Raw genomic sequence first — 23,002 nt, 5'->3', positions numbered from 1 at the left:
TTAATCCCGATATTTCCGAAATTTTGAATTTCCGAAATTTCGAATTTCCAAAAAATTCGGAATTTCGGAATCTTGACATTTCAGAAATTGGAAAATTCGAAATTTCAGAAATTCGAAATTTCAGAAATTCGAGGTTTCGGAAATTGGAAATTCAGAAATTCAAAATTTAGGAAATTCGAAAATTCGAAATTCGGAAATTGGACAATTTGAATTTGGAAATTTGGAAGTTCAGTAATTCGAAATTTTGGAAAAATTCAAAAGTTCGTAAATTCTACATTTCGGAGATTCGAAAATTACCTTGCGGCTTCACAGCCTGTTTCCTACTGCGCATGCGTGAGTCACTCTGCACTTTCAGAATGGTCCCGCTGTCTTCTGGGACCTGTGTACCTCCCAGAAGGCAGTGGGTAAAGGAAGAGGGGACAGAAATTTCGTAGATCGCTGCATTGTACCAGGTACCCGTTCCCACTGGTAGTGGGAACGGGTACCTGGCTTTGACAGGTATCTGCTCCCCCCCAAAAAGTGCGAACAACCGGACTTTTCACTTTTGGGTGGAGCTCCACTTTAAACATATCCCTCAATAGCCACTAAAATTATAAATCTAAATCTACTTTGTGTTCACCAAATGCCTTTTGCAAACCCAGATATTTCCTTGTAAAAGTATCAGTGACATCACCACTGTGCTATACATAGTCTGCAGAGAGCAGACCTGTGGGAGTCACCCACTCACTACATGCTGCCTGCAGAAAACTATAGGAGGGGGCAGAGGCAAGACCAGTCACCCTGTACAAGGAGAGAGAGCAGCAGGGACCAGTCTTTATTACAGGAAGCTTCTACACAGAGGTAAAGCTTCAAACTGGATTACTGCACAGATCTGCAAAAAATATAAAAGTTCACCTAGATTCAAGTAAAAATAATAAAATATACATAACTCTTGTATTTGACAATGATCCAACATCCCTTTATTTTGCATGCAACAAAGTGTATTTTTTACCCCTAGGGACTTTATAGGCAATATACAAAACTTATGATAAAGGGCAAGATATTTCAATCTTTAATAAGGTATAGAAAGATTAAAACATTATAAAATGACACAACTGGTATTTGTGTGTGTGTGTGTGTGTATATATATATATATATATATATATATATATATATATATATACAAAAAAAAAAACATAATGTGCTTTACATAATACTCAATTGTCCATGGTTAATCATTATTGCCTTCCATGATATTCAAATTTTATCTGCATCAATGTTAAACCAGGACAAAACTGGCACTTTTCAGGGGGTCAGCTATAACGCACTGCACTAAGGCCCAGGAATGTGAACATCAGCTATAGAAATGGTCTGTATAGCTTTTTTTCTGGAAGTAGAAAGGCAACCGCTGGAAACTGCACAAGTGTGAACGTTGCCCATAACGCTTATTAAAAAAGACATTTTTGTATTTCCGTACTTAAATACGGCACAATTAACAGTTTTGTTACATCAGTATCAAGAGCCAGCAAGGGAGACTGGCTGTCTATGTCCTTTAATATCTCATAATGGAGACAGGAAGCTCTGTGAACTCTTGACGATCACCCTGAATGGGTCCCATTGTTGGGCAGAACACGCTCTGCTCTTGGGAACGACAATTGGGCATATTATTTAATGTAATGGCAAATTAAATGACAAAGTCCATCTGCAGCTGAAATGTTCCTCGTTGTGAGAGGGAGGGGGGCTGGTGTAATTATTTGGAATTGAAAGACACACTGACCTCCAGCCTGGCCTCCAGGGCCCGAATGTGCTGCAAGCCCTTCATATGCTCTGCTTCCAGCTTCACAATAAAAGTCCGGCTGTTAGTCTCCTCCTCGAAGAGCTGTATGGCAAGATGGTTTGGAGATTTGAATTATGAGCATCCAAAATGCAGCAAAAGCAAACAAAAAATTAATTCTCAGTTGCAATAAACATGGCTACTAAAAATTGTACCTAGGTTATGGACAGGTAAACAGTTTGGAGATCTGTTCCTAGAAATTGCCCTAATTTTGAACACTTATGAAGTGCAACAAAATCCTATGATATTCCCTTTAAAGTATCTGTAAACCCAATCACTAAAATGTCATATGAGCTTTAACATATTAATGTAATTTCTAAAAATATTTTGAATATTATATTAATAAAATAATGCCTCCTGACTCCGCTATAAAGGTCTTCAGGCACTTCCTGTGATAGCGTGACAACGCTCTGTCCCTGTCTCCCAATTGTGCTCCTGAGTTGTCACCCTGTCACATGGGCTTCCGATGGACAAGAGGCTGTTTCAACATATAGTACGCAGGCATAGTGCACTGTTAAAATTGTCCTTGATGATGCCCTGAAGGACGGGCAAACACGTAATTTGCAGTTTTGTAACCAACTACATCACCTCTGCCCTTTATGGAACGCACGTCAAGCTGCGGCGAACTTGGAAGTGCCTCATGATTGTCTCATGCCCGTTTGTACCTGGAATCCTGTAAGTGGATTTTTATGATTGTGCAAATAAATAGTTTTATCAGTACTTCACTGTGAGTACCATTTTGTTTTATTGAGTTTGGTGGATATCCCAGTTGCTCTAAGGTTTACAGTTTGGAGAGCCTATTGAGGACGTCAAGAAGCTCAATACTCCCATCACCAGATTTAAGCTTGTTTGACCTCTAGACTGAAAAGCTGAAAGTCCATTTTCTCTGGTGAGTGGGGAGACAAGAGGGGAGTGTGTCACACTGCACAGCATGTTTATATGAAGCACTTCAGCACTTTTTGTATGGAAATATATATATTTTTTGCACTGTTTACATATGCACATAATGTAATTCACGTAATCTGTATCATTGGGACTTTATGGTGCACTGTTGCCACCATTAGAAAACCTATCCTGAGAAATGCCATGCAACTATTAATGAAATGCTTGTAGAAAAGAAGTGGCAACAAAGGGGCCATAGGAGACTCCCAGCACTGAGATGTGATAATGGATGAAAAAAAGGTTAACACAAGGATTTAATTTAAAACAGCAATTATGCTGGCCATACACGGTTCAAATTTTGAAAGAATTTTCTTTCGAAAAGAATTTAGAGAAAATTGAGTACTGTCCGTGATACTTTTTTTATTTGCACTAACATACAATTTTTCAGGACAAGCTTTCGGGGTATGTCCCCTTCTTCACTTTCAATAATGACATCTATCTCCAGTGTATGGGTACTGCTATGGGAAGCAAAATGGCACCCCAATATGCAAATTTATTTATGGCTGACCTGGAGGACAAATTTCTGAACAGCATACAACAAAAGCCATACAGATATTATCGCTATATTGATGATATATTCATGATATGGACTGAAGGTGAAGAAAATCTAAACCAATTCTTCTCATTGATCAACACTTTTCACCCATCTATCAAACTAAAAATGGACTATTCGAACACACATGTCAACTTCCTTGACACTACAGTATACATCAGGGATGACAAGCTACACACGTCAATATACAGAAAACCGACTGACCGATGCAGCTATCTTCATAGTTCCAGTTTTCACCCCCAACACACCAAACGGGCCATCATACACAGCCAGGCCATCAGATACCACCAAATTTGTTCAGACCCAGAAGACAGAGATAAACATCTCAGAACACTGGCAGACTCCTTCCATAAGAAAGGTTACAAAGACAAAACCATCAACAACAGCATAAACACAGCCTTGAAAACCCGAAGAGAAAATCTCCTCCAATACACAGAGAAAAAAACAAATAACCGAGTACCTCTAGTCACCACATACAACCCAGCACTTGAAGGGATCAAAAAGATAATCAAAGATTTACAACCCATTATAACAGAGGATGAAACTCTGAAAGGAATATTCCAACAACCCCCATTATTGGCTTTCAGACAACCACCCAACCTCAGACACAAACTAATCAGCAGGAAACTTCACTCTGATTATGAAGTCACAAATAATGGTAGCAAACCCTGCAATAAAAAACGCTGTAAACTATGCAACCAGATAAATCTATCCAAAAGTGTTACACACACAAATGGGACCTTCAATATCATGGGATCTTACAGCTGTACCTCAAGTAATGTTGTGTACCTCATCCAATGCAAAAGGTGCAGCAAAGGATCTTATGTTGGTGAAACAGGACAGAAGTTGCAAGCGAGGATGAATTTGCACAGACATACCATCAAAGAACATAAAGAAGACAGTTTATGCACACCTGTGGGACATCATTTCTCACAATCGGACCACACCATAGAAGACCTCAATGTCTTAGTTCTTAAAGGGAATTTCAGAACTATCCAGGAAAGGAAAACGTTTGAACTAAGAATGATACTTCTTTTTGACACGAAGAATAATGGCCTGAATTTAGATATTGGTTTCCTTACACATTATGCTAAAGTTTTACGACCGCTCTGTGATTAGTATCCCCCCTGCATTCCCCCCTAGCTCTCCCTCTGTCTTATCTCACTAACTCTGCTGCTATCTTTATTACCATTGATTTGTATGTGTTTGGTTTTCTCTTTTTTTTTTTCTTCTTCTTTAACATTCTGCTTAAAAATTTGTGAATCAGTACTGCTTGGACCTTGAAGAAGGGGACATACCCCGAAAGCTTGTCCTGAAAAATTGTATGTTAGTGCAAATAAAAAAAGTATCACGGACAGTACTCAATTTTCTCTGTCACAATTGCACTAATACGGCTACAATCAAATCAAGAAAAGAATTTAAGAATTTTCGTACGAATTTAGCACCATTAGTGGGCTGTATCAACGGACAATTTTCGTGTGACAATCAAATTTGAGGAATCGGACATGTTGGAAATTTTTAGATAAACAAACGATTTTCTAATCAATGATGGGAGAATCGTGCGAGAAATGTAATAAGGAAAGAAAATTTACGGAGAGAAAAGAAGATTCCTGGCCACGAAAATTCTTTTCTGTAGCAACATGAGGTGAAACTGAAGGGTTGGTCGGCCGGATTTCGAAAATCAATGGTGGCATCATTGGATCGCAAAAAAAACGAACTTTCTGGTTTTGAAAAGAAAATTTGTTCGAAATTCAACCGTGTATGGCCTGCTTTATTGATGATACCCAGTGCTTTAGAGACACCATAAGTTTTACAACTTTTTTCATTATTTCCTAAAATACATGAAAGTGATGAAATCCTTATAAATTTAAAATCATTTTTATTTATTATGTTTAGTACTAAGAGATACCCGTTAGAAACAACACTGACGTCTTCTTTTTAAGAAAAATATGAAATATTACATAGGAGTATTTCATAATAGCCACATACAACACTGCAGGTTGAGAGGGAAGTAGAATTTTTAAGTTACTCTACAGATGTTCTATAAACAGACCTAAAAATCAGAGAGATCAGATTACACAGAATGTGAGAGCCTCACTGGAGGCAAATAACCCCTCTATTTATCTCATTAGGAATGGGACCACCTGGCTTAGTCAATTTATACAATATGTCTTTATAACTTGGTCCTACTGGGCTGTCTTATTGGATAGATCTTTGCAAAGTGTCATTGGTGCATTCCGTATTTAAGGTTAATTTGTAAAATTATTATTATTATTATTATACAGGATTTATATAGCGCCAACAGTTTGCGCTGCGCTTTACAACATGAGGGAAGACAGTACACTTACAATACAAATCAATACAGGAGGGATCAGAGGGCCCTGCTCGTTAGAGCTTACAATCTAGAAAATGAAGAATTATTATATAATACTATTTATAGCATATAGACTTGTAAAATTTATTTAAAAAAGTAAATAAAACTGATGTAAATTCATTATGCTTTTCTTTTGGGTTACCTTTAGTGGAAAGGTGTCTTCAAAATGAAAAAAATCACACATTTAATCTAGCAGAAGCAGCTTATTTAAAGGTTGCCACAGTCTTATAAGGACATGACTTAAAACCGAACTCCAGGTAAATACAAAAAACACCTTTTATTTTGGTTAGGTATTTGGAAAAGTAGTCTGATGACAATGGGCAAATGGTTGGTGTCAGTATAGCAGGTAGCTACGCACATTCTCTTGGTTTAGGGGTATCATGCGGGTCTATTGCTTTGCCTTGGTATCTCAGGGGACAGCAAATATACCTGGTTATATCTTTTTTTAAATATAAGGGTTTTTTTTAATTTTTTTATTTTAAAAGGCATGCCTAAACCTGGCAATCATATTAAACCTGATGAATGAAGTTTGGTTTGCAGGAGGTTCAGAAAACCCAGTGGGAAGTTCCCAAAACCCAAACATAAGGCAGAACACTATAGAACGCTATGGAAGACGAATCTTGTAATTTTTTTGTAGGCTAATTTGCAAAGTTCTGTTGAAACACAGAAAACTGGACATTGCCATGCGAGACATATAGCCAAATAAATAAAAATCTTTAACATACTGTTTAGTGTAGATAGGTTCTTTTAATGTGGCCTAAGGGATAGTATTAAAAATAAATAAATCCTAGAATGCCTTAAAGCTGCAGTAGATATTAGGGAACAGTGCAAATGTTAGGGAACAGTGCGAACGAAACCTTTAAAAAGTGACATAAAAAAAAAAAACCTATAACTAAATGATCGGTCAGGGATCTTATGTGACATTATTGACAAAATGTGGTCATGAACATGTTTGGTCAATAATATCACTCAGGGATTTGCTATATATACTGTAGATAGCCACTAGTGAGAGTCCACAGATCTCTCTAGAAAATACAAATGATGAAAATAATGGAACAGCAAAGATGTAGGGAATACGACGGCCTCAGGTAATCATTATAATGATAATTGAGTATGGAGTTTATTTACTAAAGCTGGAGCGTGTAATATCGGGCTTACTTCTGCATAAAAAACAATCAGCTTTTAACCTCAGCTTGTTCAATTAAGCCTTGGCAATAAAACCTGGAAGCTGATTGGTTTCTATGCAGAAATAAGCCAAATTTTTTACTCTCCAGCTTAAGTAAATAAACCCCAATGCATAGCGAAAAACTGGCTACATGTTCCCTTTATTAAAGTCAGAATTTCCAGTCCTAGTGCATTAGGCCATGTGTGTTGTAGGCAATAGGCGCACACCTGTGGCCTCACAGATAAACACTCTATTATGTAGAGAAAATGTATTATGAAGGGCCCCCTGTCACCCCCGCTAACACAGGTGCTCAGTTTCTGCATCTCATTGTTTTTGATACAACAGTAAATCAAAGGAAGAGCATAACTCACTATAGGACCCATTATTATTCACACAAGGATGAAATGGTTTCTGGAATAGTCGCTCAGGGATGGGGGGGGCCACATTGACAGGAGCGTCAGCTGTTGATGAGGAGCCAAACAGGCCTGGGAGAGCCTTACTTCAGAGCGGGTAATTATGATTTCCTATATAGTCTCACACTTGACTCTCCTCCAGCTCATCAATGAGCAGCCGGGGGACTGGCTATTCGCCACACACAGATGACTGCGATTCTTTCAGAATAACATGCTACATCCTAACAGCTGACTATTAATTACTTGGATAGGAGCTAAACACAAATATTTACATACAGATTGAATCAAATATGACTTTTACATCTGCACGTCGCTGCTGCCCCCAGAGGTCAAAGCAAGGATAACAGCAACATTAATAGAGCAATAGCGGGCATTTGAAAGAGGCAAATGATCAAATTGTTGAATGGTTACTGCTTTTCCTTGCTGGAAAGTTCCACATTTGTGCCTCATATTTGCTCTTGGTTTTGCCTGATCGAATTGTGGTTTCTGCTAATTGCCTAACATCTTGATTTACCAATTTTTAATAAAGGATTTGGGTTTTAGTAACATTCGCCACATTTATGATATAGTCCAGGGATCTTCAAACTAAGGCCCTCCAGCTGTTACAGAACTACAAGTCCATTGTAAAACTCTGACATTCACAGACATGACTAGGCATGATGGGAATTGTAGTTCCTGAACGACTGGAGGGCCGTAGTTTGAGGACCCCTGATATAGTCAGTGTTACATTTGCAGGACTTTTAAACAGTTGTTTTATTAATATTTCCTTGTGAGGAGCATCTCACTCATCTAAGCTCACACTGGCTGTACAGCGAAAATGACAATCATGGCTTTTTACAGGGTCTATCCCCTTTAGGATTAGCCTTCCCACTTAGGCCTCCTGGCATCTGTCCATTGGCACTATGGATTATATAAAATGGGGGGCTCCCCGGGTTGGTTGTTGAAAAACAATACTGACTTTTGGTCCAACTTTTATAAAGGATTTATTAAATAAAGTAATGGTATTTGTTGAAACTGTGGATTGATTCTTTTGTTGTCTGGACATCACCAGCAGGGCCAATGTAATCTGGTTTAAGCTCACTGTGAGCTCCCCTTCAGGGTGAGCACTAGAACTTCTCCCAAATTGGGGAGGTGGGATTGATAGCATCCATTGTCTTGAGGAATACCAGGACACTCTTCGACCTTATGCATGAGTATAGCTCTCTCTCTCCACTTCTTACTGTATGTACTTTTGTAACCTGTAGGACTGAATGTTCCACCACCGTCCTTCAATAATCTTATTACTTTTTTTGGCTCAATAATTTTTTTTGGGTTATCAGGACAGAACAATATGAGCACCAATTTCGTCCAGGCATGGGGCTAATAAAAAACATCCCATAGTGCAAAACATTGTAAGGTGACAAATAAAGCCAGAACAATATAAAGTATGAACAAGTAAATAGGAAGACCAAGTAGGATACCCCATAATGTAAAATTATCGTCCGTGGTAAAACCCAAAACAGGGAAAATAAAAAAAAAGGAAAGGAACGGGAGGTCAGAGGCCCCAGAAGTGAAAGAAAGGAAGTAAAGAAAGGGGAAAGTGGCTCTAGAAGGAGGTAACACAGACCCGGAAGCACTTCACTCTTCAGTCATAGGAGACCAAACCTAGCCGGATGTAACGATGGGAAAGAGTACTCGATCCAAGTTTCCCATCGGTTTTTACCTTTTCAAAATGAGCCTGGTGTGGACCCTTATTGGCACTTATAAGGGACTACTCTTGGGCATTGACTTCTCTTTGGGGACAGAGCTGAACAAGATTTACAGTGTAAAGTAGTCTAAAAAGGTACTAAAGTAGTAATGGGGTATATGGCGCAATAAGTGTTTGTGTGTACATAAATGTCTAGAGTCCACTTGGAGTGTTCAGGGTATTTTCTGCTGATCTCAATGCACCAGATGCAGTACCTCTGAAGAGACTGAAGTATCTCTAAGCAAACAGACAAGAAGAACAGTGTACAGTATAGTATTTTAACAGATTTATTGTGGTGAAAAGACAAATGGCAACTTACACTGTGACAGTTAAAATCAGGCCCATCACATAGTAAGGGATTCCGATGGACAGTCTCACAACAACAAGGAACCTCAGACCAATAGGAGTACTGGGTGGATGGATACACCTGCAGGACTAAGAAAACACACCGAGGGGCACCAAACTAAATGCAGCATTAATAGTACTGAGAAATACTTGTAAATTAGTAACCAAGATGGCACTTTTTGTATGTAATCCATAAGCGGTCAGCTCATGCATCTGGGATAAGGAGCCTCTCCCTACAACTTACAGCCTGGAAAAGCCAGACATCAGGCTGGATGACAGCTTAGATGAAGAAGTGGAAACCAGCAAGATGGAGGAGAGCTTATGGGATTTAAATCTCACATAATGGACCTTGTCCAGACACTTCCTATTATTGGGTGGCAACACACTGTCCTGGTCTGCCAATTGCACACCTGCATTGTCACCAATGCTGCACACATTACAAAGGCATGGTCCACTGTTGTTACCAACTACCCACCCATGAGAAGTACTATGCAGCTGTTGCTGAAGTGCATGTGGACAGGTAGGTGCTGAAAAGAGGCTGAAGAAGGTCAGCACTGAGATGCAACAAAGCATGAAAAATGTGTGAAAACAAATATGACAACTCTTTATGATACACAGGGGGTGATTTACTAAAACTGAAGAGTGCAAAATCTGGAGCAGTTGTGCATAGAAACCAATCGGCTTCCAACTTCAGCTGACTTTGACAAAACAACCTGGAAGCTGATTGGTTTCTATGCAGAACTGCATCTGGTTTTGCCCTCTCCAGTTTTAGTAAATCAACCCCCCAGTGCTTTAGATCAGCCTTTTTCAACCAGGGTGCCTTGGCAAAATGCCTAAAAATTGCCCCAAAATTTTGTATACAAGCCTGCATATGGATGAAATTTCCTTTTAGTTACACAAAGCCACACATTTTCATTGTGCAACATTACAACTTTCTAACTGCCGGTGTCCTAACAACCAATGAGGACATTAGTTTATAAGGAGTATGTCAGTCGACTCCCCTGCCTCTCTCCATCAGCACTGGAATCACATTAGATGATTGAGTGCCGGTTCACACAGGGGCGACTTGTCAGGCGACCTAGCCGCCTGACAAGTCGCCTCCCGTTCTGTACAATGGAACCGTTCTAATAGGAGCGACGCAAGTCGCTCCGACTTAGAAAAAGGTTCCTGTACTAATTTGGGGGCGACTTGCATAGACTTCTATACAGAAGTTGTTTTGCAAAACGCCGTGGAAGTCGTGTGCAGGTCGCCTCGGTGAGGTGACCTGCAAGTCGTGCCGCCCCTGTGTGAACCAGGGCTGACTGATGGAGAAAGGGAGAAAAGAAACATTGTAATACTAGTCAGTAACAGTTTGCAAAAGTGTCCTGTTTATGTGGATGTTGCTGCATTATGTAAATCTATTAGAATAGCTTTTACATTTTAGAATGGGGAACCTCAAGGGTGCCTCGAGATTGTACATCATTTTTAAAGGGTGCCTTGACTGTAAAAAAGTTTAAAAAATCACTGCTTTAGATAACTAAATCTAATTCAGACAGTTTACGTATACGAGGGTTCTTCAAAAAGTTTCTGCACTTTTTTTTTAAAGTTTCGCAGCTATCTTCGCCACAGCGTGACAACTCATATACTAAACTGCAAGGTCAGCCGGCTTGCCAGACAGAATAGTCCCATGACACTCTCAGACACAAAAAATTACTACTCCTCCCGCCCTCGCCGCTTCCATCGAAAATAGAAAAGTGCGGAAATATTTTGAAGACCCGTTATACTGTGGCATCATGTTCTGCAGTACAGAGTCTTAGAACAACCACAGGCAAAAATAACAAGATACTGTACAAATAAATCATCAGCATGTTTCTTCTCAGCGCATACATACACCGATTGGCTCCTTGTGTAGCTTCTTTCTCTCACACTCCAGCCCTGCTGAACAGGCACTGCAAGAGGTCAAATCCAGGTCCTTGCATTCAAAACATGCATTTAATGATGATCATTAATCATGATTAAGGAGTTGCATTCATTTGTGTCTTTTATATCTGCTAGGAGTTCTGTTTTAGGTGTTTATGGAATAATCGCTTGTATAAGACTGTATACAGCTGGGGGAATCAGACTCACATCTGACAAACAGACCGTCTTACACATAAACTGATGTGGGTATGTATGTGGCTTTTCTTTCACAAGTAGCTATTGTTAGTGAAGTGTGGCAGAGGGATGGAGGAAGGAGAGGGTCAGAGGGTCAGTGCCAAAGAGGAGGACGATTGAGCCATACTTTAATCAGTAACTGTTGTGAAATATCAAAGTGGCAGAGAAGGAATAATACTCTCAGTCACAGGTAGCGGAGTATGTATATAATTAATTCCAGGTTGGTCAGGGTTCACAGATCACATGTACTGGAGGCACTTATCAGTTGGAGCGGCTTTGCACTTTTTTTTGCACCAGGTTTACACAAAAGTCATTTTGTTATAAATTTAGGAATGTGCAATAGGAAGACTATATTCAGGCTGCATGCTTTTTGCAGCAATTGCTTTTAAGGACTTTAAATAGAAGCTACAACTGCATCTGAGCTCCACAAAGCAAAAGAAACCCCCAAAAACTAGGAAGTGAGAGGAAATCCCTGCAAATTAAGGGAATCTCTTGGGGACCCCCAGGTAATCAGAACTTGTGTCCCCATTGGAAGATTTTGCCTCTATTACTTTTCTGGGGACAACCCAAAGTTTGGGATTTTCTTTCACTTTCAATGATAACCGGGGGCACAGATAGCAATAAGAACTGACAGGGGTTTTAATCCCTGTCCACTCCATCCAAAACTAAAAAAAAAAGTTTTGCCTTTAGTTATACTTTAAAGTGGTTGTAAAGGCAGAAGATTTTTTATCTTAATGCATTCTATGCATCAGGATAAAAAGCCTTCTGTGTGCAGAAGCCCCCCCTTAGCCCCCCTATTACTCACCTAAGCCCATCTCGATCCAGCGATGTAGCACGAAAGACTCGGCTGTCTGGGACTCTCCCTCCTCATTGGCTGCGACAGCAGCGAAGCACCATTGGCTCCCGCTGTCAATCAAAGTCAGTGAGCCAAAAAGGAGAGAGAAGGGGCGGGACCGGGCCGCGTCTCCGTTTCTGAATGGACACAGGGAGTTGCGGTTCGGCTCGGGTGCCCCCATAGCAAGCTGCTTGCTGTGGGGGCACTCAACAGGAGGGAGGGGCCAGGATCACAGAAGAGGGTCCCGAGAAGAGGAGGATCTGTGCTGCTCTGTGCAAAATCACTGCACAGGGCAGGTAAGCAGGCCCAGTGGGCCGGGGGCCTCCCGCTCCGTGGCATGTTGATGATCAGGCTGCACAGCGGAGGATAAGCCGCGGCCTGGACGGGGTTAACACAGGCTGCTCGCCACCACTATGCGGCCATGCCTGTGTCTTCTTCGGCGGAACTAGTGGCTTGCATGGGCTGAGCTGTGTGTCTCTCTCATGTCAGCAGCATGGGAGAAGAGAACGCTTCCAATCTGTTCTTCTTCCTTCCCCATTGGCCACAGCGGAGGGCCAATCAGAAGAAACTAGAGGGGCATCATGGGAAATGTAGTCCCGGAGACTGGTGGCCCAATTGTTCTCAGCAGGGAGCTGGCTACAGTCCCCAGCATCCACTCTGCTGGAGGGAAAAGAGAAAACCCGGAAACAAGCTGAGGAGTACTACACTGTGGTAACTACCACAGGATACATGGAAAAAGAAAGAGAGGACTGTGCTGGGGGAACTAAGAGCCCCAGCACCCCCAGATAGAGCCACGCTGTACCCGCACCACCAGATAGAGCCACGCTGTACCCACACCACGAGATAGAGCCATGCTGTACCCGCACCACCAGAGAGAGAGAGCCACGCTGTACCCACACCACCAGATAGAGCCACACTGTACCTGCACCACCAGAAAGAGAGCCACGCTGTACCCGCACCACCAGAGAAAAAGCCACGCTGTAGCCGCACCACCAGATAAAGCCACGCTGTACCCACACCACCAGAGAGAGCCACGCTGTAACCACACCACCAGAGAGCCACGCTATACCCACAGCACCAGAGAGAGCCACGCTGTACCCGCACCACCAGAGAGAGAGAGAGAGACACACTGTACCCACACCAGAGAGAGCCACGCTGTACTCACACCACCAGAGAGAGCCACGCTGTACTTGCACCACCAGAGAGAGAGCCATGCTGTACCCTGCACCACCAGAGAGAGAGCCATGCTGTACCCTGCACCACCAGAGAGAGAGCAGGTCAGTGTCACTGGGCAGTGTGGGCACAATAGGAGACAGACAGTACTCGCATTGTATGGCCACAATAGGACTGGGACACTGTAATATAAAGGGGACTGCACTGTAAATGGGCACTGTAATCATTGCAGTGCCCCCTTTACAGTGCAGTTCCCTTTATATTACAGTGTCCCTGCACATTACAGTGTGGAGGACCAACACCAGCCATCCCTGAGAATGTCTAACGACACCCCCCCCCCCCCCCCCCCCGGTCCCTGGAAAAGTTGGCTGCTCAGTCCGGGCCTGCAGGTAAGTATAACATGTTTGTTATTTTTAACAAATAAAAAAAAACCAAGACTTTAGTATCACACATAGCGGCAAATGATTCACGTAGCATGTATTTTCTGGAACCACCTGCCCTTAGCTCAGGCATGCAGACAGGAGGGTGTGCTAAGCTGAGCATCCTGAAGACTCTTGGGATTTATGACATCATTTATCTAGGCCTGGAAATGAGGAAGTAACTGAAAAAATGTAAAAAATACAAAGTAAAACAACTAAATATGACATACTTTCTTATGTAGAGTATTTACTAATACTAGCAGCATAAAGATTAAAAATAGTCAATGCTGATTGAGAAAGTGAAGTTACACTTTAACTTTCAACATGCAAACAATGTGGCCAAATTATTAAATGCCAATATTAGAAGATTTTAAAAATATCCATTGATCCTGCCAGATATTTTGTGAGCCAATAACTTTCTGTGCTCTCTGCCTGTGCTGACTGTTATCAGGTATGGCGATAATGAGAGGGAGGGTGTTTTTTAAACCTAACACACTTCCTGTGAACGTTGTCACTACAGAACAGGAAGCGTGTTACTGACAGGATTAACAAATGAGAATAAAGAAAAAAAAGTCTGAAAAAAAAAATGCAGCCACTACTGGTAGTGACTGGTAAGTTGTATTATAATACATTTTTGTGTTCGGGTTGAGACACATTTTAAAGGGGGCTTGCACTCAAATGTTTACCAACTTTTAAGGGTGGATGAAAAAAAGTAATAAATGGACTTAAATGCTTACCAGCCCTGGAGAAAATGCCACTCCGGATCGGTTCACACTGGTGCGATGCGGGAAACCCTGCAAATCCAGTGCGGGTTTCTGCATCTCGCACCTGACTGGCAGGCAATTCACACTGCCCTCTGTGAACTGCTGCGTGTGTCAATACAAAGTTAAAGGATATGTAAAAGTTCGTTTTTTTAAAAAACAAAAAACAAACAGGTCATGCTTACTTCCTCTGTGCAGTTGGTTTTGCACAGAGTGGCTCCGATCCTCCTCTTCTGGGATCCCTCAGCGGTGTTCCTGGCTCCTCCTCTTCTTGAGTGCCCCGTTGGAGAGCCACTCTCCCTTGGGGAACTCGTGCGGGTGCGCTCCCGTGTCCTGCTGCTGCGTCCATTAACCCAGACAGCAGGACTCGGCCCCCCCCCCCCCCGGCTCCCGCGTCATTGGATTTGATTGACATCAGTGGGAGCCAATGGCTGTGCTGCTATCAATCTATCCAATCAGGACCCGAGACAACGGCTGGAGCCGGTGTGCTCGTCCCCGTCGCTGAAAAGACTGGGTTCAGGTAAGTAAAAGGGGGGCTCTGGGGGGCTGCTGCATCACAGGAGGTTTTTCACCTTAATGCATAGAATAGATAATGCATAGAACCTTGAGGGTTTACAACCCCTTTAATGACACTCGTCCTGCACGAGTTTGGTCTGAATGAAATGCAAATTCAGCCATACAGTTTGTATGGCTGAATTTGCATTGCAGGGACATCGCATGTGATCTGCACATCAATGCAGTGTGAATCACATGCGATGTCTGCCATTGCACCAGTGTGAACTGGCCCTTAATGCTCCCTCCTGTGCTGTTTACAAATCCAAAAGACTAGGCATTTGGTCATGTGGGCTCTACGAAATTGGAGAATCATCCATTGTAAACTCTGACACTTCAACAACTGGCTGCATTTTTGGTTGTTAGGGCAGCACTGGAGGCAACCAGCAAAGATAAGATATTTTAGACCACCAGCTACTCAATAATTATCTGTCACAGCAAGAATATTCAAACAGTTTAGGGCCAAAAGTTCTTTTGGCTAGTTTTGGATAGAGCTGGGAAGAATTAGAACCCCTGTTTGGTTTTTAGTTCCGTCTCGTTGTGGATTTCCTTTCACTTCCTGCCCTGCAGACACATAAATCTTTCCAATATAAGAGGAAATCTCCTGGCCCAAGAAAACGCCTACAAAGTGCTTCTGCGTTGGTATATGATCCCAGGTCGTATTTAGAAATTTGTCCCTGCTCTTTCCCCAATGCATTTTTGGGGCTGTACTGAACATAGTACGCTTCTCCATATCTGGTGCTCATGCCCCAAGGCAATCCAAATTTGGATGTGGGTATACACCATGATCAGGTCACTCTCGAATATTCCTCTAGCCCTCAACCCCTGGTAGGCCCTGTTGCATAAACCAAACCCGATCCTCTTTGCTACCCAAAGGAAGCTGGTGGGATTTGTGTTCCTGGCAGCTCGGCAAATGTTGGCAAGAGCCTGGAGACAACTGTTTCTCAATTTTGTTGAGGTCCAGCACAGACTATTGGGGACCATGGTCTATGAGAAGCTCACTTCAATACTTGAAGACTCCCACACTAAATTCTTGAAGGTTTGGAACCCCTGGATATCTTAGAATGTCCACCTGAATATAGACTGGACTTTGCTCTCTGTCTGATACTATTCAAATTGCCTTTTAGCGCTGTGGCCGTTGGACCACCCCCTGACCACCTTCCCTTTCTATTTTCCCCTCTTCCTTTTTCTGCGCATCCATTCATCATATATCTCTGCTTTCCAACTTTCTCTTTCTGATCTCCCCTTCTCTACATTTGCTGTTTATTCCTGTTCCCCCCTTTCTCCAAGTGCCTTTCCTACAAATTTATTGGCGCTCTCTCCCTTTTTTGCATTGCAGAGGTGGCCTTGAGTGGAAACACGGAGCACTCCTCTCTGGTATAACTCCAAACTCCAGTTGCTCCAGCCAAGGAGCCTTTACTTTTACATGACTTGTGTTGATTAGCACTGGCACTAACCTTGTACTATTGTGTTTTGGAATAATCTTTTAATGACTTCACCTCTCTGCATTCTGTTATATTTTGTGCTGAATTTATGTTCTCCTCTGTATTGTTCTGTAAAAACTCAGTAAATTCTTTGTGAAACAAAGTAAGATGAACTCAAACCTAGAGAATTGTCCCCAGAACAGGGGTCCTCTATTGGATGAATTCCCACTTATCTCTTATTCCTGTGACATCAAGTATTAGATTTCACTTTCTGGCGCAGTGACCATGCTAGCTATAAACTTCATGGAATATAAAAAAGTAACATCTGAGCAATGCAAATTAATACAAATTACATTTCTTTTATGCTCTCCATATTGTCTGAGCAGTCATACTGTATATTTGGAAGGGGAATAAGCAGTTTTGAGGCTGACCCCTTCTCTTTAAATACACGCGACATGATTGCTCCCTGCCAGTGATTTCCCTGTAAGTGAGAACTCCGAAATCTTGTTTTCCCGTCTTCACAAAACGCTGTAATCAAGACATAATAATCAGCGGGAAGGATCCTTTGTCTGCTCTCCTCCACTTATGATTGCCCTTCATTTCAATTCCTTACACAATTACTGAAAATGTAGGGGCACTATTAACCCCGTGTAAGGCAGAGTGGGCAGGTGATAAGGAAAGAGTAAACCAATCGCTTTTCCTGTGTGTTAATGACTGCGTAATTCATTTATAGATCTGAAATTCAAGTCTGCGATATGGGGCAGAGATTATCATAAAAGTAAAAATGCTTTGGGTAAAATGCCGTGATGCAAATTTGGTTATGGTGTACAGACAATAAGTAGAGATTTCTGATCGATTTCGATATAAGCAATTTCAAACAAGTGGCCTATCTTTGATTTTAAATATCAATCAATGCAGCATGCACAATATTGTTCCACATTTTGCAATCAACTCAAAACATTGATGTATCAGTTATAAATGTAAATGATCAAATAAAAACGATAGATTCATTTATCTGAATTACAATCAGCTCTCTGACACACAGCTTGGTATTTGTTCAATAGATCAAGAACGATTAACAAAATGTCACCATGGGCGTTTGTTTCAGTAGAGGTAAAAATGATCAAGAGCTTATTTGGCTTACTGAATCAATTGAATACGTTTAACTGCATTGAATGATTAAATCAATTATCATATCGATATCGCTTGCAACCATACACGATTGATTCTATTTATTTTTGTTTTCCATATAGATGAGAGGAGTTGTTATGGTGAAAAAAATATTGATTTTACATTCACCTATGCGGACTGCTTAGGTGAAACATGTTTGAGAAAGATTTACGTAGCTTTGTTAAGTAGCTTTGTTAATAAAAAAAATGGTTAGGACTTGGGTCTGGGTTAGGATTAGAGTTGATGCTTAGGCTCACAATACAGTGGTAGCATTGTGTTCGCACACTTTTATTTTTGGAACATTTGTTAAATTTTCTAATCATTAGCGGGTTCAAATTGGTTTTCATTTTTGATTTAAGTAAGAGAAAATTTGAAAGGGCAAGATGAAAAAAATTTCACAAATTTCTAAGTGTATGTGGTTCTCCTTCAGGGAATTCCATTTATTCCTAAATCCAATGTTAAAAGCAAATAAAATTTTGAAGTACTTTTTAACCACTTGCGGACCAGCCAATGTCACTATACTGTGGCAGGTTGGCTCTATCGCCGTAGCTGTACGACGGTTCGTGTAATAGATACAGTGGGCGCGGGGCCGGAGCCGATGCTTTTCACCGGCGGCCACGATGTCCGTTGACAACCCGTGACCACTCCACAGAGAGTCAGAATGGGGATCTGTCATTGTAAACAAAACAGATCCCCGTTCTGACAGAGAGTAGAGAGAGATTGTCTGTTCCTAGTGATCAGGAACAGTGATTTCTCTCCTCCTACAGTCAGTACACTCCCCTTACAGTTAGAAACACCTCCCAGGGAACACATTTAACCCCTTTATTGGCCCCTAGTGTTAACCCCTTCCCTGTCAGTGTCATTTATACAGTAATCAGTGCATTTTTATAGCACTGATCACTGTATAAATGTCACTGGTCCCAAAAAAGTGTCAAAAGTGTCTCATGCAGTAACGTTATGATAAATTTATTAAAAATATTAATAAAAGCCTTCAAACATTGAACTCACATGAAGCAAATTGAAACCAAGCATGTATCTGTCCAGTTGCTGCAGCAAGAACTGGCATATTGTGGTCACAACTGACCTGGGGTGTGTGTCCTATATCTTACCGACACAAGCTCATCAAGCTCGGAGCGTCACTTCTTGGTTTAGCGTCCAACTGGGGCAGAGGCTCACCTTCCAGCAGGACAACGACCCTAAACATACAGCCAGAGCTACATTGGAATGGTTTAGATCAAAGCATATTCATGTGTTAGAATGGCCCAGTCAAAGTCCAGACCTAAATCCAACTGAGAATCTGTGGCAAGACTTGAAAATTGCTGTTCACAGACGCTCTCCATCCAGTCTGACAGAGCGTGAGCTATTTTGTAAAACAGATTAGGCAAAAATTTCACTCAGTAGATGTGCAAAGCTGGTAGAGACATCCCCAAAAAGACTTACAGTTGTAATTGCAGCGAAAGATGGTTCTACAAAGTATTGACTCAGGGGGGCTGAATACAAATACAAACCCCTCGCTTTTCACATATTTATTTGTAAAAAATTCTGAAAACCATTTATCATTTTTCTTCCACTTCACAATAATGTGCCACTTTTGTTGGTCTACCACATAAAATCCCAATAAAATACAATAATAATTTTGGTTGTAACATGACAAAATGTGGAAACTTGCAAGGAGTATGAATCATTTTTCAAGGCACTGTATACATATATATAATATATTTATATTTATATAATCTTTGATATATTTGTACACTGTAACCCCCACCCCCCTTTAAGGGTAAGTCCACTTTCGTGGGGGAAAAAAATTCTAAATAAAGAAAAAATAATATAGCACATATAATTCCGATGCTAATCATATTGTAAATGAATGTTATTAAAAATTACCTTTCCTTTTCAATCTGCAGCCACTGTAATTTTCTGAGGATGCATTGCAATATAGCTACCTGGAGTTGTTCTGTACACAGAGTGTGTACTGACCACTCCACTCCCCAGAAACATAATTTCCTGCTTGTGTGATTGGCTCACCAATTTTCCTAGAATTCTGCCTAAGATACAAGTCAGATTTCGGGCATCCCCTGCAACAAAAATTTCATTTTTGGAGAGGTACTTTTAATAGGAGCATGTCTAAAGGGATGCAGGCCCAGCAGATTTCCTTATTAGTGCCCGGCAGCTGCACACCTGACAGTTAATTATGAAACCACTCACACTAGACGCACTCAGTACAGAGGCACAGACAAATACACATGGATTTCTTCAGAATAACAAAGGGGAATGTTTTTTTCTCAACAAAAGTGGAGCTATGCTTTAAGCCCTTCTTCTTCAGTGTGAACAATTGTAAAGCTGAGGTCATAGCTAAGGTCCTCCATCACCCTTTTTCATTTTGTTGCCCTTTACTAAACTCTTTCTAATCCAAGTAGTTGTTCCTGAGGACTGGTGACCAAAACTGAACTGCATATTCCAGATGAGCGTGAACCAGCAGTAGCTTCTAGCAACCAATCAGTGAATGGTAATGATAAGCAGTAACCTATAGCAACCAATCAGTGAGTGGTAATGATAAGCAGTAAACTATAGCATAAAAACTGATGGTGCACAAGATTCGAACACCCACACTTGAAGTACCTCCACTGCACCAGGAAAAATTCAATCAATTGAAAGCTGCCACTTTAACAAAAATTAAATATGAAAAAAGATATACCCTGTGTAACAAAGTAAATAGTGGCGCTAGTGCCTAACACCCAGTGACAACTGTAAATAACAAATAAATAATGATATAATCATAATCCGTGATTAAAGAGTGCATAGCAAAACTGGCACTGATGACATTTTGCAAAAAATTATCTCTTCCAAATCTTCCACCACACCGTGTGCATATGATGTATCCACTCCTCTTTAGAAATAAACTCACCAGATGAAGATGCCTTGCATTCTCATGCTCGACAAGTAGACATCAATCCTCTCAGGTTTAAATGATCCACCGATATCCAAATGTGCATCAGATGAATATAAATGCACACCACACTTTTCAGATATTTATTTGTAAAAAAAAATTGAAAACCATTTATCATTTTCCTTCTACTTCACAATTATGTACCACTTTGTGTTGGTCTATCATGTAAAATCTCAATAAAATACATTTATGTCTTTGGTTGTAACATGGCAAAATGTGAAAAATTTCAAGGGGTGTAAATACTTTTTCAAGGCACTGTGTGTATATATATATATATATATATATATATATATCTGTGATAAACTGTTTACTCTAACACAATAGTAGGCAACCTTTTAGAGGTGAAGATCTACCTAAACAACATGTAAGAGATCAAAGATCACCTGGATGCGGAACCCTTTTTTTAAAAGAGAAATTAACTAGCAAGGCCTGACTAAAAAGGAATAAAAAAACGATTATAGTGGCTCGTATTGCACAAGAGTTTGGGAGAGTTTCTAGCATTAGGCTAGGTTTACACTGTAACGGAAGGCTGCGGGTGCGGGAATCGCAGGGAAATCCTATGAAGCAAAAGCACAATGCAATTTCTCCGAGGCTGCATTTTGAAAATGGTGCAGGCACCTTTTTTTGGAGGAAAACGCAGGCACAGTAGCCCATTTAAATGTATGGGATGCCATGCCTGTGCAAACGCGTGCCTGAAACCTGCTCAAGTGTGAACCTAGCCTTAGGATGTCAGGCAGTGTACAGAGGTCAGTAGGATGCAGAGCAGTGTACAGAGGTTAGTAGAATATATTGCAGTGTACAGAGGTCAGTAGGATACAGGGCAGTGTACAGAGGTCAGTAGGATGCAGAGCAGTGTACAGAGGTTAGTAGAATGTATTGCAGTGTACATAGGTCAGTAGGATGCAGAGCAGTGTACAGAGGTTAGTAGAATGTATTGCAGTGTACATAGGTCAGTAGGATGCAGAGCAGTGTACAGAGGTTAGTAGAATGTATTGCAGTGTACATAGGTCAGTAGGATGCAGAGCAGTGTACAGAGGTTAGTAGAATGTATTGCAGTGTACAGAGGTCAGTAGGATGCAGGGCAGTGTGCAGAGGTTAGTAGAATGTATTGCAGTGTACAGAGGTCAGTAGGATGCAGGGCAGTGTACAGAGGTTAGTAGAATGTATTGCAGTGTACAGAGGTCAGTAGGATGCAGGGCAGTGTACAGAGGTCAGTTGTATGTATTGCAATGTACATAGGTCAGTAGGATGCAGAGCAGTGTACAGAGGTTAGTAAAATGTACTGCAGTGTACAGAGGTTAGTAGAATGTACTGCAGTGTACAGAGGTCAGTTGTATGTATTGCAATGTACAGAGGTCAGTAGGATGCAAAGCAGTGTACAGAGGTTAGTAAAATGTACTGCAGTGTACAGAGGTTAGTAGAATGTACTGCAGTGTACAGAGGTCAGTTGTATGTATTGCAATGTACAGAGGTCAGTAGGATGCAAAGCAGTGTACAGAGGTTAGTAAAATGTACTGCAGTGTACAGAGGTTAGTAGAATGTACTGCAGTGTACAGAGGTCAGTTGTATGTATTGCAATGTACAGAGGTCAGTAGGATGCAGAGCAGTGTACAAAGGTTAGTAGAATGTATCGCAGTATACAGAGGTCAGTAGGATGCAGGGCAGTGTACAGAGGTCAGTTATATGTATTGCAATGTACAGAGGTCAGTAGGATAGAGAGCAGTTTACAAAGGTTAGTAGAATGTATCGCAGTGTACAGAGGTCAGTAGGATGCAGGGCAGTGTACAGAGGTCAGTTGTATGTATTGCAATGTACAGAGGTCAGTAGGATGCAGAGCAGTGTATAGAGGTTAGTGGAATGTATTGCAGTGTACAGAGATCAGTTGTATGTATTGCAATGTACAGAGGTCAGTAGGATGCAGAGTAGTGTATAGAGGTTAGTAGAATGTATTGCAGTGTACAGAGATCAGTTGTATGTATTGCAATGTACAGAGGTCAGTAGGATGTAGGGCAGTGTACAGAGGTCAGTATGTAGGACAGTGTAAAGAGGGCAGTAGTGTGTGGGAAGGTGTACAGAGGTCAGTAGAATGTAGGGCAGTGTACTGAGATCAGTAGTATGTAGGTCAATGTATAGAGGTTTGTAATAGGTGGGGCAATGTGCAGAGGTCAGTAGTAGGTAGGGCAGTGTGCAAAGGTTAGTAGGATGTAGGGCAGTGTACAGGGAACAGTAGGGCAGAGAACAGGGGGTCAGCAGGGCA

At 41.3% G+C, this 23,002-nt stretch overlaps 1 protein-coding gene across 3 annotated transcripts in view; it reads right to left on the bottom strand.

Moving 5' to 3' along the window:
• Nucleotides 1–23,002, bottom strand: part of LMNTD1 (lamin tail domain containing 1) — a 246,028-nt gene that overhangs the window by 75,914 nt on the left and 147,112 nt on the right. For all 3 annotated transcript variants that reach the window (XM_073621760.1, XM_073621758.1, XM_073621759.1), the window contains one exon: nt 1,757–1,858. In XM_073621760.1, the coding sequence (XP_073477861.1) occupies nt 1,757–1,858 (102 nt within the window). The remainder of the gene's footprint in view (nt 1–1,756; nt 1,859–23,002) is intronic.

The sequence above is a fragment of the Aquarana catesbeiana genome, linkage group LG03, assembly GCF_042186555.1.
Source record: "Aquarana catesbeiana isolate 2022-GZ linkage group LG03, ASM4218655v1, whole genome shotgun sequence".
In the NCBI taxonomy this organism is placed as follows: Eukaryota; Metazoa; Chordata; class Amphibia; order Anura; family Ranidae; genus Aquarana; species Aquarana catesbeiana.
Note: the sequence above shows the minus strand (reverse complement) of the source record. Positions and strands in the feature narration are given on the sequence as shown.